General features: G+C 38.7%; 2 protein-coding genes across 10 annotated transcripts in view; one reads left to right on the forward strand and one right to left on the reverse strand.

The window, feature by feature from the left end:
- RSPO3 (R-spondin 3) overlaps positions 1-7,122 on the forward strand; it is a 57,956-nt gene extending 50,834 nt beyond the window's left edge. For both annotated transcript variants that reach the window (XM_025168929.2, XM_007421005.4), the window contains exon 5: positions 6,504-7,122. In XM_025168929.2, the coding sequence (XP_025024697.1) occupies positions 6,504-6,685 (182 nt within the window). In that variant the 3' untranslated portion in view covers positions 6,686-7,122. The remainder of the gene's footprint in view (positions 1-6,503) is intronic.
- Positions 1-19,195, reverse strand: part of LOC112541063 (uncharacterized) — a 381,739-nt gene extending 362,544 nt beyond the window's left edge. For all 8 annotated transcript variants that reach the window (XR_015796091.1, XR_015796089.1, XR_015796087.1 and 5 more), the window contains exons 1-3: positions 19,087-19,195; positions 18,871-19,008; positions 14,334-14,413 (exon numbers count right to left, since the gene is read on the reverse strand). The gene's annotated coding sequence lies outside the window, so the exon portion shown is untranslated. The remainder of the gene's footprint in view (positions 1-14,333; positions 14,414-18,870; positions 19,009-19,086) is intronic.
- Position 19,196: the final 1 nt, after the last annotated feature.

Consider the following 19,196-nt stretch of genomic DNA (forward strand, 5'->3'; position numbering starts at 1 on the left):
TTAGACAATTTTTGTCCAGTCTCCAACCTTCCCTTTTTAGGAAAAGTTGTTGAGAGGGTGGCTGGCGCTCAGCTACAGAGAGCCCTGGATGAGGTGGATTATCTGAACCCTTTTCTGTCTGGGTTCAGGGTGGGGCACAGAGCTGAAATGGCATTGGTGGTGCTTGCACATGACCTTTGGAGAGGTCAGGATGGGGGTGGTGCAACCATTCTGGCCCTCCTGGGCCTCTGAGTGGCTTTTGATACCATCAACCATGGTATCTTTCTGGACTGGCTTTGGGCATTGGGGGTGGGAGGCACTGCTTTGCAGTGGTTTTCCTCTTCCTTCTATGGCCAGTTCCAGTCCATGTTGGGGGGGGGGAGGAGAGGTCAGGTCCTAGGCCCCTGCAATGTGGGCCTCAGGGCCTCTCCTCTTTTAACATCTACACGAAACCTCTGGGGGAGATCATCCGACGGCATGGGGTGCAGTATCATCAGTATGCTGATGATACCCAGCTATACATCTCCACCACTTGCCCGGCAGGTGACGCTGTTATGGCACTGACCGAGTACCTGGAGGTGGTAAGGGTCTGGATGGGGAGAAAACAGCTTTGGCTCAACCCTGCCAAGACTGAGTGGCTCTGGGTCTTTGGCCCCCCAGGCCCAGGAGATATGTCATCTTTGACTCTGGACAGGGTGGCACTCCCCTAGACTGAGCTGGTGTGCAATCTGGGGGTCCTCCTAGACTCACGGCTCCTGCTTTAGGAGCAGGTGGGAGCGTGGTAGGGGGCCTTTGCACCGATTTGTCTTGTGCACCAATTGTGCCCTTTCCTGGACTGGGAGGTCTTGCTCATGGTCACTTGTGCCTTGGTTACTTCCCAGTTGGATTACTGCAATGCAGTCTACATGGGGCTGCTGTTGAAGACCATGTGGAAGTTACAACTGGTTCAGTATTCAGTGGCACATGCAATGATACATGCCCCAAGTTCACCCACATTACACTCCTGTTGTGCGAGCTGCACTAGCTCCCAGTTTCTTTTAGGTGCAATTCAAGATGCTGGTTATTTAAACCCTTATATGGCATGGGACCAGGTTATTTGTGTGACTGCCTCTCCCTAAGGACATCTGCCTGTCCTACCAGTTTGGATAGGGTGGGGTATTTTTGGTTTTAATATTTTTGATTTAAATTTTTTATTGTACATAGATATGGTTTTATCTTTTGGTTGTGAGCCTCCCAGAGTTTCGTACAAGATGGGCGGCTATATAAATGCTTTAAATAAATAAATCTCCCTTCTCCTACTTTAACTGTATAGCAGACTTAGATCAGATGGTCCTTCAAATAGAGGATCTGCTTCCATAAAGTGAGATATATAACCACCCTGACCTGACTTGAGTACATTTTGTTTCCTAGTCCTTTGTATCTATGTTGGATATTAGAAAATAGCCTTCTTTGGATAAAGGGGAAAAAGGTTTTCTACTTTTTTTCCCATGTAGGGTGAAGTTTGGCTTACTTTCCTGGCTCAGATGGAGCCATATGCCCTGAAAGTGCTATGGTCACAGTAGCTTGCCTATTTCTAGTATCTTTGATACACAATGCACACATTATTCATGAAGCTAAAGAGTTTATTGTCAGACTTTGGGGGATGGTATTGGACTTTATATCTCCTACTCCCTTACAGTCCTACAATTTGGGAACAAAAATGTTATTGGCATAAGAGAAGTCTTCATTATATTACAAACCATTTCAAATACATGTATTTTATTGGGGAAGGATGCAGTTACTTTGATTTTATTTTAAAGTGAATTTTATTTTTAAAAGAGAAACAATTTAGAAGTGTCTGAATTACAAATCATTTAAATATGAAATCAAATAATTCATCTGGTTGCTTTCTCACTATAATACCGTACTTGAAATAATTTAGATATCTGTGGGATAGGAGCATCTGTACCTTATCATGTATAACTTTTCCTGATTATTTCTTGAAATGCAGACTAAACATGCAATTCTGACATAATGCAGCATCACATTTGTATTCCTGGTTTGCTCAAATGCCTCTGCCAGCTGAATTAATGTCTCATAAAGAACAACTATGACCTCAAGGGAATTTTGTAAAAGGGATTAAACTGTTGAAGCCCAAAAAGAAGTTACAACTATTTATACCAAAATTCTTGATCCTAAGTTGTACCATATACATATATCATCCACATCATATATTGCATCCAAGTCATATACATGTGGAGATTGTTTAAGCAGCAAATCCCACTATCATATTTTAGAATTTTTCAAGTAATTCCATCATGATTTAGCATATGCTCCAAGAGTATTGCCCATATGAGTACTGTACTATTATTCCTCATAGAGACAACAGCCTGATTACTAGTTCATACTTTATAAATGGATGTCTACATGTGCAAGGACAGTCTTATTGCAGGGACATTGTGTTAAAGGTTAGGGTGATGGGAAATGCATACCTACTAATGGGCATTTTGGAGATGACTGCACACAAAACTGGGAAATCTGGTTTCTAAACTCCACTTGAACCTGAAAGTTACTAGCTGACTTTGATCCCATCATACACACCCTCTCACCCTGATCTCCCTTGTATTGTTACTGTGATAATAGCATGTAATTAATACTCAGAATTGCAAACTACAATAAACAATCATTTAGAAACCATAGATTCTACTTCCTGTGCTTGTGGGACTGTTCTAATGAAAACCCTCCCACAAGGGTAACACTTCTTGAAAGCAGTCTGACATTTGCTCTTCCGTAGAAGCACCAAGTCTCCGTACACATAAACTACAAGAAGATAGACCTATTTGTTGGCAAATGGAATTAAAATCTCTTTTGAACTGAACAGGTGCCTTGTGATGGAGGGAGCGGAGTCTTTAAAATTCTGTTTTGGCCAGCATCTGTCAAGTTCAGCCTCAGTATATTTGAAAGTTGACCTTTCTCCAAAAAAGTGGTCATGCTTCTTGGAAGTGAGAAAGGTGCTAGGAATATACGTAATACTGCATTAATGGACAATAGGTGACTTGAAGTGACCTAGGAGTAATCAATAATTATATCAGTACTTTTGAGAGAAGCTGGTTCTTCCAGTGTATTTTCTCCTTCTTGAATTGCTACCTTTTTTCTTCCTTCTTTGTGCTACAATGCAGGGATCAATAGGATGGACAACATAAGTCCTACCAGGCTTACTGTATGCAGCTTAACTAAGCTGTTTCACACCGACCTGAACTGCTACCATGTCCTGACTAAATTGCAAACCAGTCTTTTCAGGATAAAGAGAGAGAAAGCCTAGCAGCAGCAAAAAATCAGAGAGCTTCAAATAACATATTATCACTTGCTGTGCCTCTTAATCCTGTGATTAAAAAGTCAGTAAATACAGTCTGACAAGTAAGATTAGCTTATCTTTAAACATAATGCTTTCCCTTAGACACATTAGTTTCTTAAGAACAGCTAAGGAACTGTTATAAAAAAATCCTCTATTTGTGAAGGCCCCTAACAGTATTGAATCACGTTCAGTGCATAATTCTGTCTATCTTCTCATCCTTGTATCCAAGAGTCACAAAATATGATGGCACTGCACCTGCTTATTCTCATTCACTCTTCTTTCTATAGCATAACCTATAAGACAACATTAGAGTGTGTAACTGTCTTATATCTTTCCTTTTATGATTGTTTGATATGATAAATCAGATGGATTCAGAGAGTACAAACACTGTAAAAACAAAACTGAACATAGAATCCATACACTCAGAATAGACTATGCTGCAGAACAATGGCATTTACATTGTTCATTAAAAAGAATACATCTTTATTTGAAAGGATTTCAGAAGACAGACTTAAAAAGCACAAGGGTGCCTCTTAGTGGATTCTTATGGTAGCTCACATAAATAAGTGCAATATATTACAAAGTTGTTCAGAATTAGAGCAATTGTTCGTTTTATACGCTTCATCTCTTGAAGGATCTACACTATCACATTTTCTCCAGCTGCATTAATTATATGCATTGTAAATAATTCTTCTAACTTTTAAGTCAGTTTCATTTATTCATTCTTCCTTGCCCACAGCCTATTGGAATAGACAACTGAAAAGAAAATATATTAAACTTTAGTATCGGATTGTTATTATGTTAGCCGTGTTTATCATTTTTATTAAGAGCCTTATAGAGTAATAGTTAAAGTCCTGGCCTTGGATTTGTCAAGTCTTGCAAAATTAACCTTATTTCATTTATTTTAATTAGATAATTTCCTTAATAGGTTGTGGGAATCCTACGGAGGCAATATAACTTGGTCGAAGCAAAGCATTTGTAAAGGAAGGTAGAGATGTCCCTGGAACGGAGGCTTTCAAGATTCTGTTACTATACCCTATAACAACAAAGTAGCATTCCAGGAATCCTTATGGCATGTTTCCTGACCTGACCTACCTTGAAGGGCTGACATCAACTTTGAAAGCCATCATTCTAAGTTGATTTCTTACATTCCTTTCCAGCATTTGACAGTGTTCCATGACATTCTGATTAGGAGGCAAGTTTAACATAAGCTGGATGACATTAACAATTATGTGGACATACGTGGTCCAAAAATTGTACTGAAAGATATCATCAACGGTTCCTAATCAAACTGGAACCATTGTGGTAGAGTTCCAACAAGCTTCAGTCGTAGATTGTCTGTTTTTCAATATTTTCTTAATGACTTGGATAAAGAAGTGGAAGGAATGTTTATTTGCAGATGACACAAAATTAGATGGGATTTTGAGAAAGAGAATTCAGAGATACTTGATGGGTTAGATAGGCTGAAAATAATAGAATGAAATTAACAGACAACACAAAGTTATGCACTTGGAAGGCAAAAATCAAATGCATCTATGTTATAGATGGAGATACCTGGCTTGGTAATATACTTTTTAAGATCTTAGAATAGTTGAATGCAAATTGAATATGATTCAGCAGTGTGATATTGTGATGGAATGTATCTACGAGGAGGAGAGCGATGTGGAAGATCAAGGCTATCAGGAAAGAGGGGGTGCATTCCAGGAGGGGAGAGGAGGCAAGAGGCAAGACAGTCCACAGGGGGAGCATGAGAAGAGTAAGGGATTCGGGATAGCCATTCCCTAGAATCTCCCAGGGTATATCCACTAGTTGTAGTAGTATAGATTTAGTTTGGCAAGATTCTGTCTATAAGGTGTAAGCAAATAAAGGAACTGTACTCGACTGGACTGTTTCATCGTTGTTCCTGGGCAGATATGGCAGCAAAAAAAGGCAAATGTAATCTTAGGCTGCATAAAAGTATGGTTTCCAAATTATGGCAAGTAATAATTTTAGTATTCTGCATTGGTCAGACTCCATTTTGAATGCTGTATCCATTTCTAGCCACACGTTTTAATAAGTTTCAGCTACACAGTTTTTCTGAAATGCAGATGAGGACGATTGAGAGCTAGTAACTAACACTGTGAAGAGGACTGAAGGAACTGGACATGTTTAACCTTGAGAAGACTGATGGGAACAGTACTCTTCATGTATCTGAAATGATCTTGACATAGAAGATTGTTAAGATTTGCTCATCCCAAATAGCATTTGAAACTTTCTTGACATAGACAACCATCAAGATTTGTTCTGATGTATTCCAGATAGGACATGGAATAGTAATTTAATATTATAGGGTAGATTCTGGCTGAATGATAGCAAAAACTTTCATTGTAAGAACAGTTTGACAGTGGAATCCATTATCCAGAGTGATAATGGGCTCCTTCTCTCTGGATGTCTTCAAGTGTAGGTTCTAGAGACATCTGGATTCCTAAACTGAGCAAGGAGGTAGATATGATGGCCTAAATGGCCCTTCCAACTCTATGATCATACAACTAACTGGCAAGATCTAAGTTCAAGTCCCCACTCAGTCATGGAGCTCTCTATGTCTTTGGCCCAGTTATTCTTTCTTGGGGTTGTGGAGACAAAATCAGGGAAGATTCCTTGCCATTTATGTAGATCAATATTCCACAGAAACAAGTTGTGACATAAATGCAATAAATAAAAATGTTTTATTATGTGTGATTTTACATTCTGGCTTGCTCCCCATCGGGAAGACTCTTACAGATCTTAGCATAATTGTAGGGTATTGCTAATTATTAAAATATATGCAACAAAACTAATGCTATGATATTGCAGTTTTATTCATCTGATTATAATATATGCTATAATGAACAATCCTGACATGCAACTATAACAATCTAAAGGGTTTTTATGTAAGTTACAACAAATGGTGGCATTGTGCATAATACCTTTTTAAACAGTTTAAAATGAAAAGACAAAGGCTATAATTTGTATTTTGAATTAGTTTGTCAAAATGGTGGTCTGAGTTCTCTATGTCTTCAATTGTTCTCAACCTTGTTCTTTGAAAGAGGCCAATGTCAGAAGTTTTCTTTATTTAAGAGTTCAGAGTTTGAGAATTCCAGGCTAACCGAGAGAAACTGATCATCCTGAATAAATAATATACCTTGTAATGTACTGTAGTTTTTTATTGCAGGGAGAAGAAAGGAAAGAAGAAAAAAGCCAAAGAGAGAAGAAAGCAAAGAAACCAGTCAGGAAAACAGAGATCAAGAATCCAGAAGGCAGAACAGAGATCGGGACAACAAAAACAAAACGCAACTGAAGAAAAGAGGGCAGGATAAACAGCAGAAACTAGTCACCATCAGCACTGCACACTAACCGCCTTACACCACTGTTTAAAACTATTGCTGCTGCTACCATCACCAGACCCCCAGAGTCAGTGTTCCTCAGTTATCACCAATAGACAATATTACAAGTTATACTTAAACAACATTCCAATACTTACTACTATATTCTTCATGCAATCACAGTTTATTCAAGAGACTGACATGAAGCAAGATTTTTTTTTTCTTTAAATGGGATACTTTCAACCTTATATTACATGCTTCCATGCATCTCTAGGAGTGTCTCAGCAGCTGGACTGCCTGGTTGATCTTGTCAGGCTCAGAAGCTCAGCAGGATTGGGCCTGGCTAGTTCTAGAATACTGGCAAGGCAGTAGGTGAAACTGGGAAGTAGAAAAGAAAAGAAAAGAAAAGAAAAGAAAAGAAAAGAAAAGAAAAGAAAAGAAAAGAAAAGAAAAGAAAAGAAAAGAAAATCCCAGAAGACGGCAGTGTAAACCACTTCCCTGCTCTTGCTGAGAAAGCAACGTGGATGTGTCCCTGATGTCACCAGGAATCAAGTGGGATTCAAAGGAGACTTTAGCTTTTATCTCTAAGGGTCAATTTAGAAGCTTGTATATAATTATCAATATGGTATAAAGTATAACAATGTATTGGACAACCACTAGGAAAAAGTCTTTTTCCTCTGTAAAATATTTTTTTCAACCAATTCTTTATGAAGCAAAAATTACCTAAGGTAAAGATACAGCATCCCTAGGTGCATCATTACAGTATATATGTTACATATGAATTAAGAGGAGGAGGAAGAAAGTGTCTTACGAGCACTGAATGTTCAGTACCACACAGTCTATCAGAACTAAGTTCACTGGATTTTGCCACAGATTCGTATTAGAAGTTCCAGACTGAAGAGCTGCACGGCTCTGAAGCAAAGGCACAAAAGAAATGGAAGCATCAGTAAACACATTGGAAAGAGAGGCAATGGCGTTAAGTAGCACTCTTATTTGCAAGATAGCAGAATATTTTCTGTCAAAACCTTGATAATACAGCTGTTCTATGCTTTATATCATTCTCTATATCATTTATATAGAGCTGTTCTCTATATCACTGAAATCTTCCAAAGACTGACAAATCATATTTGCCGGAAAAAAAAAAAAAGCAAAACACTGAGAGAATAAAGAACAGAGATGGGAGATCACACAAATAGGACATTTGCACTGATGACTTTTTCATCCCTCTTGTAATTGAACATTGTCACACAGTCTGCTTTGTAAATGGAGAAAAGTATGCTGTTCTTTAGAAATGTTTTATCTAATAAACTAAGGCCACTTTACCAAATATACAGGGGAATATCCAATTAACTCCTCCAGCTGATGGAATGACATCACTATGCACAATGGTGGGCAACATGCTATCAACAAAGTAAGCAAGAATTCTTTAGGGTTGGACAAAGAATAAATATTTGTACAGTATAGCTGAATTTACATTGTTCCCACAAGAACAGTAGCACTCATTGCTTCTCTCACATTCAAGAAGTGCCAAGGTTGGGTTTCCTCACTTGCTATGGACACAGACGTGCCCTAACATCATTTTTCTGGTCTGTCTGCATAATGTGGCCTTCCTCAGATCCCCAGCTGATTCCTGAGGCAGCCTTAAATCATTCTTAACTGTACCCTTATTAGAGTTTTCCCTCTTATCTTGACACTGCTATGCAGGGGACACAATCTGGAATGCTTCACTGACCATTTTGGCAGTAATGTAGTAAGGTGACCCATGTCTACTGGTTGACCTTAGGCTGATGCTGGCATGCCTCCTCCCCACTGGCCTCCAGGCACTGTCTTCCAGGGCTAATCTGCTCTGGACAGGAGAGTCTGGTTCTTTCAAGTTGGGCTTTCCCCATTTCTGCCAGGTCTCCGAGCCAACCCCATTCTGCTTCTTGGAGCAGCCTAAATGGCAGCTAGCCTGTGGTAGTGACAGGAGGGAGAGGCACTGTGTGAAGCAGGATAACTAGCTCTATCTGTCTGCTTCAGGGTGCAATCCCCCTCATGCCTGTTGATTGTCATTCAGGTAGGCTGCTTTTGAACACAGGCTTAGTGTTTTTCTGGAATAACTGAATCAGCTGGTAATCACTCACCTACTGAACATGAGTTTAGCACTGTTCTGGAATAGCACTAAGCCCGTGTCCAGCTTCATTTGGATATGGGTTTAATAGACAAGAGCACTAAACTCATGTCTAAAAGGAGCTATCGCCTGACAGTCACTCTCATTTCAAATGCACAGAGACAAAATACTTGCTAGTCTGGCCACCTGTCAAATGTGCCTCCTTCCCAGTCCCAGCCCACACTGGCTTTGCTGGTGACTTTGATGAGAAGAGGTGGAAATAAAGCTAGGGGACTCCAACAATGCCTGCTTTAATGTGCCATGTACACTGTGAATAAGTGTCAGCCCTTCAAGGTAGACTAGGTCAGGAAACAGACACCACAAGAAACACTAGAACTCAACTCTATTTAGACTATAATAGAATCTTGAAAGCCTGACAGTTTCTCTTTCCTTTCCTCTTATACCCAAGAGAATCAAGATGGGCTAATCTTGAGTTTCTCCCTCAGCCCCTTCTGTCTTTCTGGGTTAAGTTGATATTGTTGTAATGGCTGCCCCATACTTTCTTCAAGACTAACTCTTTATTCCTCTACAATAACAACAGCACCATTTGTTGGCATCATGCCTGTGTTAAAATAGGAATTGCTACTAAGGACAGCAGATTTTATGCCAGTACAAAGACAGGTGGGTAGCACTTCAATTCAATTATGAGAAAGAACCCTAAATGAGCTTTGGGCAGAACAATTCTCAAAATAGGATCATCACAAACTAGGAAAATTAATTTCAATTTTAGTTTTTCATGAACAACTAATATACATTAATATTAATTTATATTGTGAAAAGCAACCATTTATTTATTTTTCATCACAAGCTAACTTAGGGCAGCAGATAGGAAATTGTTTTTGAATATAGCAAATTGATAGTGTTCCGACAATTAAAAGCTGATCAGGATTTCTCTTAATCTGGTCAAACAGATTTTGCAGTGTTGTTTAATTAAATGTCAACAGTTCCTTTTCATCTAACCACATTTTCAACTGTATAACAAAGCTAGCATCTACTTTCACTTCAGAGCTTCATTTTCATTCATTTCAAGGTACAGTACCTTGCTTCAAACACTATATTACTGGCAATAATGGCTCAATTGATTTGGAATCCACATTCCTTTTTCTTTCCAATTCAGTTTTAGTACGAAGGTCAAGTGGCTTTGGGAATTACCTGATATTTGGCTTCCACACTATTAAATACAATGCACGTTATCTTCTAACTTACTCTTGAAATTTAATGAGTTCACTGCGATGACCAGGACTTGGCTTTTCCTTATCTTGTTCCTCTAAAATAGCAAGTGTGGATGAGTTTTTATAGCTTGCTGGGCCCCAACAACTACCCACCACAGCAGTGAGTCAAAAAACCATGTCTACCCTTCACTTTCAGTATGTGATTAATGCTTCTCACATGTGTAATGCAGCTAGGAGGAGAAGTGGTTGCCTTGGCGTCAAACTAAAGATGATTACGATTAACAATTTTCTAAAAAGGAGGGCAAAAAGACTTCTTGCAACTATCATACTGTCATTGCCCATGGCTGCATTTGTTAATTAATAGTAAGCTATCACAGGAGACAGAACACTGCTGATTAATGTATGCCTTGTGTGCAGAGAAAAAAAACATGTTATCATGAAGTTAGCATTACCAAAGAGTCTGCATCTCAGAGCAACCCCAGCTGCAATGTCTGTGATTGGAAAATGGGCATAAAAATAGTATTATTAATATTATTATTATTAACATGTATTAAAATCTTAATTTTAATAATCTGAATGTTGCTTTTTCATAGGATTTGGCATTTGCTAGTAACTGACAATTGTTTCTTCCATCTCACTTATGGCAACTGTGCTAATTCACTAGAGTGGAGGTGTGCAATGTACAGGCTTGGAAGTTACTGATTTAAATGGGGAATAGTTTTATGCTACAGTCCCTTTGTAATTATTTTCCCTACGCAAGGCCACACAGGTAAAACAGTGGTGCTATTACTGGGAAGAGGGTGAATACCAGGATTTCTAGTCAATTCCCTCCATTTTTAATGGGATTTTTAAAAACCTGTACAGGTGTGCTAAAGCTGTCAAAGCAATTTTATTTCACTGTATCACCCTTCAGCTACCCATTTGTTGTGGCACAATCTTGGTGTGTTGCAGAGAGGAGGGGGTGTTAGAAGATACATGAAGCCTACAACTTCCCCAACCCAAAGTAAAACTGTGGAAGGATAAAAAAAAGAGCATTAATATCTATTCCTATATATTTAAAATGCCAGCTCCAATTCCACAGCATTGTATGGATGATTAGAAATGGAAATAATTATCTGTATCAACATATGTGTTATCCATTATGTCTACAAATGTCACATACAGTGCAAGAATTCACACATTAATACGGAGACATGTAAACTTCATCTATTGATCATAATTCTCAAAATTCTAAGATAATTAATCCTGAAAAACAAAATACCACAACAAATTTAATTTTCCAAGGAATATTTTATAATTGCTGTCATTTGCCACACTTCCTAGGGAAGCTGGAAGTTGCAGTTTAACAACATGTTGAGGGCCACAATTTGCATATTCTAATCTAATGATTAAAAGTTAGCCATTATTTAATGGTGGTTTATGCAGCAGAATCAAAGCATAAGGTCCTTTGCAGAATATCACAAGCAAAAAACATTATTCTGATACCGTAACGTTTATAATTCCAACAACAGTGGAAAGGAAGAAATAAGGGAGAAATGAAAGATACTAAAGGAAGACATCCTGTAGTCAATGACAACCAAAATGATGTGATAAAAAAGCTGATTCAAATGTTAATGTTTATCTGCTAATTTTGCTATATTGTTTATATGAACCAACTGCCATAAAAAAAGGCTTCACGGAAGAAATGTTCAGTTTTCTACATATTTTTATCTAATGGCTCCATGTGCATGAGACATGATCTTATGTCATCAGAGCCCTTCTCCCTCAAACATCAGCAGATCAACTGGCTGTCTTCATCATCAGTTTCCAATGAAACTAACCATGACAATAATGACTTGCTATTATAGGCTCTGCAATTTAAGGCTGTATATGACACCTTAAAAGGTTACATGTTATTTATTTTGCTAACTTAGGTCAGCTGCAAAGCCAGAGGAATACAAAGCCACTGGAAATCAAAACCTTAAACATGACTGGCTTCCAAAGACAGCATTCTGTGTCCCACGCCTTATGGCAAACAACATGCTAAATACAAGACAGGATTCTACTATGTCTTGTAGAAACAGTACTTTAGTGCCAAAATCACCTTATTTCATCACTATCATTGAATATGAATCGGTTAGGGATATAAGGACAAAACAACTATTAAAGAACAGGCTAATTGACAGCAGTCCATTTCTATCAATGCCAAAGATGAATTCTTCATGATATATTAATTTACTAGAGTAAGTGCAGAGAGGGAAAAACTAATTAAGGTTTCATGTCCTATTGTGCAACATACTGCATATGCATGGATGCACCCTAATTAGTCCCACTGAATCAATGTTACAAAGAGACAGAGGGCTTGAAAACAACCTCAGAAACAGTCACAGATGTTTTTGATTTTTAATTATAACCCATATAACTGGCAAAACATCATTGTCATGGTTACATGCCACGCTCTTACTTTTAAAAACAAGAGCCACTGGAATGTCAAGGAAGCGAGTGGCCTAAGTAGCCTTGGATGTTTTTTAATAATAGTCATTATTGGTGATTGGTGAAGAAAGTCTTGGATGCTTCACTCCTTGATGACTTTGGTAACCTACCTTTGACTTCCTTTGCACAAAACTCTCAGGCTTTTATGTCACCAGAGATCTGAAGTGTTATTTAGGACTCCAGAGACTGAAACTGCCATTTCTAATTAGGATTTCAAGATTTATTTTTGTAACCAAAAGATTTCATCCAACTCTTTTTTTTTAAAGAAACGCCATAGTTTATTATTTTTTCTAAAGAGTGCAAATATGTTTTTAACAACTTAAAAAGGAGGCTTGTTTTATTTTTAAAACACACTTTGCTTTTTATATCTGCATGTGTTTTTTAAAACACAACTAGATAAACTTATGGAAGTTAGCCTATTAGTGACTTAGTAACAAAACTTGAAGATAACTTTATCAAATGATTTTGAGATTTTGTGCAGCAGCCAGTAATAATTTCAGATTTCCATGGGCACTGAACTCATAAGCTAACCCACTGATCTGCAGCGATATATGAAGTAGAGATATAGACACAGATGGAGGGTGGCACCACAAGAAAGCACACAAAGTAAAAAGCCAGAGGCCAGGGACAAAGGGAGGTGCTACAGAAAAAAGGGGCCCAGAACAGGAGCATGAAGCTTGTAATTCTGCAGAGGAACAGCAATCCAGAGAACAGAGTGGAGAGGTAAATTAGAAAGAATCAAATCCAGTCAGACAGTTCAGCACAAGACGGGAGACAGCAACATAACAGATGGAAAGAGAACTACAGGGAAGATTGCAAAGCCAACTGAAGTTTTTGGGCATAAGTATTTATCAACAACAACAATTTTGAGATTAGAAACTTTAAATGTGTGTTTAGCAAATGGCAAAGCAGCACTAGTGCTGGACAAAGAGCTTGGAAGGCAAGTCTTTTCAGCTAGGTTAGACCCAGTAGTTAAAATCGGAGATCGTGTCCAAGCAGAGATGCACTCCAAAGAAATATTCAAAAACCAGGCAGATTTAGATTGAATCTGTGATCATACAAACTGAAAAAAAATCCCTACAAAGCCACTGATTTACATTTATTTATTTACAGAACCTATATGGGCATCTATCTCACAGAATGATTCTAGGTGGCTCACAACAATCAATAAAAATAAAGATTAAAAAAAAATACCCTCCCCTTCCCCCACCAGGTGACAGACCAAACAGCCTCCCAGCTCAAGCCCCATCCAAGCCCAATGTTTGGGGGGAGAGCCAGGTCTTCACAACCTTCCAGAAAGCTAAAAGGGTAGGGATCTGAGGTCCCATCAGGTGACAACATTTAAGGGAGGAAAATCTGGAGTGTGCCCACCCTATCTAATCTAGTAGGATGGATAGATACCCTCAGGGAGAGATGGTCCAGCAAATAACCTGGCCTTGTGCCACGTAGGGCTTTAAAGGTGATAACTAGCACCTTGAATTGCACCTGGAAAGCAACTGGCTGCCAGTGCAATTCATGCAGTAGTGGCATAACTCAGGTGAACCATGCAGCACCCAAAACTATGCGTACCACTGCATTCTGGACTGGATGGTCTTCAAGAGCAGCCCCATTAGAGCACATTGCAGTAATCCAAACAGGAGGTGACTAAGGCATGAATGACTGTGAGCAAGGAACCTTTATGGGTGCTTTAGCGCTTTTTAGCACTATAGTAAAACAGGCACATTTGTAAAAATGGCTGCTCTGTTTGCTTCCATTTCGCCATAAAATGGTACAGATTATGAATGTAGCATTGGAAAACAAAGATATTTGCAAAAACTGAGAGTTTGGTTTTTTTTAAATTTCAGGGGGGGATTAAAGAAGGGGCAGATTTGAGGAACAGTTCTTACCTGAAAATTACATCTCCAAATTTACCGTTTGTACAGTCTGGGAACCTTAAGGCCCTGCTCCTTTTCATTCTGCAACACACCTGATACCAACACAAAAAACAATTCTATGTATGAAAGAATATAAAACATTTTTGCTAATTTACTATTTTACTGTATATACTTGCGTATAAGCCCATCTGCAGATAAGCTGGCCCTTGAATTTTTAACCAAAATACCATGAAAAATGCACCACCTGTGGATAAGCTGACCCACATTTTTTGTGGTATTTTAGTTAAAAGTTTGAGGGTCTGCTTATCCGCAGATCGGCTTATGCACAAGTATATATAGGAAATACGGGTACTTTTAAAAAGTATTACTGTATATACTCATGGATAAGCCTATCCATGGATAAGCCAAATCCGATTTTTTGGCTACATATTTTTTTCTTCCATAGCAAAGTATAAGGTATTTAAACCAAGGTGTCAGTTTTCCATATGAAGAAGCGAGCAAATCTTTTTGGTATGGTAGCTGGACTGGATTCCAGGGAAGAGCATATGGGATGCATAAATACAGTAGCTATGGCTGGTAAGTAGGTCAAAACTCAACACAAAGCCTTTGCTAGAGAAAACTCTTCAGCTGATCTTCAGCAGCAATGCCAGGTATAGATGTGTATTAAATGGAATATAGAGTGGGTTTTTCCCCCCATAGCTTGGGACAAACCAGCCCTACCCGAATTGTTCCTTCTGAATATCTGAACTTGGGTGTTCTGACAGGACAAAACTTGAAATGAGTTTTCTGGCTATAAAAGGCAACAGGAAATCAAAACAAGCCCCTTGCTTTGTTGTTTTTCACCATACAAATAGATAGGGCAATAGTGTATGCTGATTATTTCTTGGCACCCAAGTTATGGAAAAATTGGCCAAAGAAATGAGGATGAGGATGAAAACATTAAAAATTAGAATCTGTTGCCAGAAAACCTTCTGGATTCTGATTTCTTTTCATTTCTTAAAATAAACCATGAAGTTCAAGTAATCACATCAACATTTTTGTCTTACTAATCATAAAAAACTGCCTTTTCTATGACTACTTCCTGGCCTGAAGACTGGAAGCACGTATTAAGTCTTAGTCAAATGCACTTTCATTGTTTCCAACTGTTTTTATGTTTTTAAAAAATGTTTTTAAATTATCAGCTTGCCAAATTTTCTGTAAGTTGAGGGGTTGACAGCAGTGGGTATGCAGCCTAATCATCCTACTTATTAAATTCATGCCATATATCTGCCATATCTTTTTTTTTTGGTGCAAGTCTAGCACACTATAATGCTCTTTGCAGTGCCTAACATTTTGTGAAACAAAGGAGCTGCTCTCCCCCCAAAAGGGGTACTGATGTATAACTGCATGAATAACTCCATGAAGTGTTACAACTACTACACCACAAACTACTTTTCAGTGAGGCTCTGCCTACAATATCAATGTTTAAATGCATTCTGAAGGCTCATCAACTACAGCCAACGTTCTACAAAACAACCAAAGAAATATAATTATTTTCAGCTTTAAATGCCCCTGAAACTCAACATCAGTAGGGTACAGGACAAAAGCACACAGAGTTTCCATACATTAAAGTTTAGCAAACCACTCTCAAACCATCTCAGTAGAGTACTAATAATGGCCTTTCCAGCTTACAAATTTAGGATTAGCGGTTAGGCAGTCAATTTCAGAAGTTTTGGTCCTCTTTCTCCAGCAGCAAAGCAAAATCCACAATACTGTAGGTATTTAGCCTTCAGCCATGTGCTTAAGTAACTGAGGTTTGCCCCAGAATTCCATAACTAATTTAAAGTAATAGAAGCAACTGTTCCCTGCTGCTGTACCGACTAGGGTGAATAAGTTTGAAAAAAAAATTAACCCAATCACAACTTACAATATCATAGCACTTGGAACAGTTGGAATGATGCTGCTTGAAATAGCTGGGCTTTGTTCAGAGATGAAACAAAACTGCTTTTTGTTCCAACTGTGCAAGAAAACTCTCTGAACATGAATGTTTTATTTCAAGATTGGAACATATGAAATAGTCACTTTGAGGTTGAAGCATTTTGCCTATGCTATGGCTCCACAGTGCAGACACAGTGGCCAAGAACCACAGGTTGCCATTATATGCAGCCTCCTCTCATCTTCATGTTGCTTTTCATGGACATATATATATTTTTACAAATTCTACTCATGTACTTTTAACTATAATTATATCTATATAAATTCTGAGGATGAAATTTTCTCATCACTTGGGAATATGTGAAGTCTAATAGAAAAAGACAAGTTTCCTCAGCAGAAAACTGAGCCCACAGATAAGAACTGTTATAGCTGCAAGGTTTTTGATATAAGATCTCACTTATCTTAGGAACAAATCAACCAACAACAAAAAACTAGACCAATACTAATTCTATACTACAAATCAGTGATTCTTCAGCAGATTACTGGCAGTAAGCTGAAGTCTACATTTAGAAAATACCATCAACAATTTTCTTTTCTAATACCATTTGCTCATTAATATTTTGGCCAGAAATACCTGAATCCCAAGTTGAATAAATATGTAAAAGACAAGAATGCCTGTGAGCATTTGACATCTGAATTGCAAAAAAGATACTTAAAACAAATGTAAATGGGTATTTTTATATGCATGAGTTTGAAAGAAGCCAATGTAGATGAGACAAAATCATAGTTGGTGCTAAATTTATTATGAGAAAAGATATACATGAAGACTAAGCTCACATTCATATAGTGTTACTTGTTCAATAGAAAAATTCTCTACAATGGTATTTAATTCTGTGATCCTGATACTGAAAAGAAAAAAAAAAATCTGATTGGGAGGTTCTCACTAAACCATATGGGGGCGGAGAATGGCTATAGAAACAAAAACAATTCTATCTCTTCATTCAGTTACAACTGACATCAGAGAATGATGATTTCTAAATCATGATATTTGCAAAAAAGTCAGACTGACCATAGATCTGGCAGCAGCCCAGTTAAGATACAATTTGGGTCACACAGATGATTTCCCACAGGCATATATTTAGCTCTCAGAAGACTATAAAAAGCAATTTCAGAACCTTCCTTCTTGGATTTGTTCCCGTGACATAGAAGATTCCTCCTAATAATGCCATAATAATAATTTGTATCAATGCTACTATTTTTGCATACTAGATTAACCAAGTAAACTTTTGTGACATATTTTGGTACACAGATACTGTATTATCATAATTAAAATGTTATTTTTAATGGAATCAGTTTCTGCAAATTCATTCTAGAAATATTGTACAGCTTTTCCACTTTCCATTTATTAATGAAGACTACTTAAAAAACTGTATCATCGTTAGGTCACAGAGAAGAGCTAATTTTAAATAATGTATGTTTCTTATCCCATTACAGGTTTTAAATATTCATTCTCTTAACAATGCAGCTCTATTTTTCACTGAGAGTTGATATGACAGATAGAGAACCATTTAAGTTGCCTTGCCTTGGCACATCAACAATTATCAGCTTGTGCACCGACTCAAAAGCTGTGCTACCGAAAGACAATTATACCTGTAACTATGGCAGCTAAAGTAACTGTGAGACACCAAGGGGAAATATGAGGAGAGGGAGGGAGAGAGAAGTCAGTTTGGAAAAGGAGGCGCTAGTTGATCTAAGATCTTACAGCACTTCATTACAATGCCCACTTTTTCTCTTGTCATCTTCTAATACTGGAACACAGTATAAGAATAATGTTGCAGAGTCAAACCAGGAATCCAATTCATCAGAACTCTGTTCCAGCAGAAAGTCTCCTCACTTCTTAGCAGACTGAGGTGTTAATAAGCCCACACTTTCTTCCAGGGTATTGTTAGGTTCCCTAAGGGCAGACTCAAACGTTGAAGAAGCTTCTCAGTAACCTGCCACTGCAAGTCTGCAGCAAGAAAGCATTATGGTAACACTGGGACTGAAGCCTTTACCTACCGCTGCAGCTCCCACACTTGCAGCTGAGGCCAAGTCCCAAACTTAGATCCTCTCTGGTTCAGATCTGGTGCCCTCCGCTCCGCCCCCCCCCCCCGCAATTTCCCTATTTCTGCCAGTTAGTTGTTTGTTTACATTTTCTTCATTCCCACCCTGTGAAACTTTAGGTCCTAATATACCCCTACCTCCTTGGTAACCTGCCAAGGAGTCAAGGATAACATACTACTTGGCTGGTTTCTTTCTTGGGTCTTTTATTCCTCAGTGACCTTGTTCTGCATTTGTTCTGTCAATATTCACCACCGGAGAAACTGTCCCTGAATACAAGCATGACAGAGCTGACCCTGTTTTATGTTGTTCAGGTTACATTACCAGCATGCTCTCAATTTGGTTCTTATGACTGTGACACAATTTGGGAGCTCAAGGGGCCATAAAATATGCACAGGCTTTCGCAACAGTCTAAATACAGAAATGCCTCTCGTTGTAGGGAAGCATATTTGAAGCTGACACAAATACTGCAAAACTTAGTATTCCAAGTAAATAAACTTAAAAATAAGATCTGGCAAATAATACCGGCACGCACCGCTTTACAACGGCCTTGTTCGTTGGCTTTCAACATGTCACCACCTTCCTGCGAGGCCGGCCCTACCCAACTCACGGGACCTTCTAACGATGCCTGCAGGTTGACATGTTGTCGTTAGAAGTTCTTGCATCCCCCACGCTGCGGATAACAAGAAAGAAGGTTTGAGGCTCCCCACTTCCCAACCTGCCGCACCACAGAAAGACTCCCCGCACGTACGAGCGAGCCGCTTTCCCCGGGGGAGGGCGGGTGAAAGAGGGAGGGAGCCCGCGGCGACAGCCCCCCTCCTTCCCCGTTCCAGGGGCGCTCCGAGCCGGCTCCTCCACGCT

This window comes from Python bivittatus, unplaced genomic scaffold, assembly GCF_059951505.1.
Source record: "Python bivittatus isolate LINGU-HERP-01145 unplaced genomic scaffold, Pbiv_v1 ctg000020_np1212, whole genome shotgun sequence".
Classification (NCBI taxonomy): Eukaryota; Metazoa; Chordata; class Lepidosauria; order Squamata; family Pythonidae; genus Python; species Python bivittatus.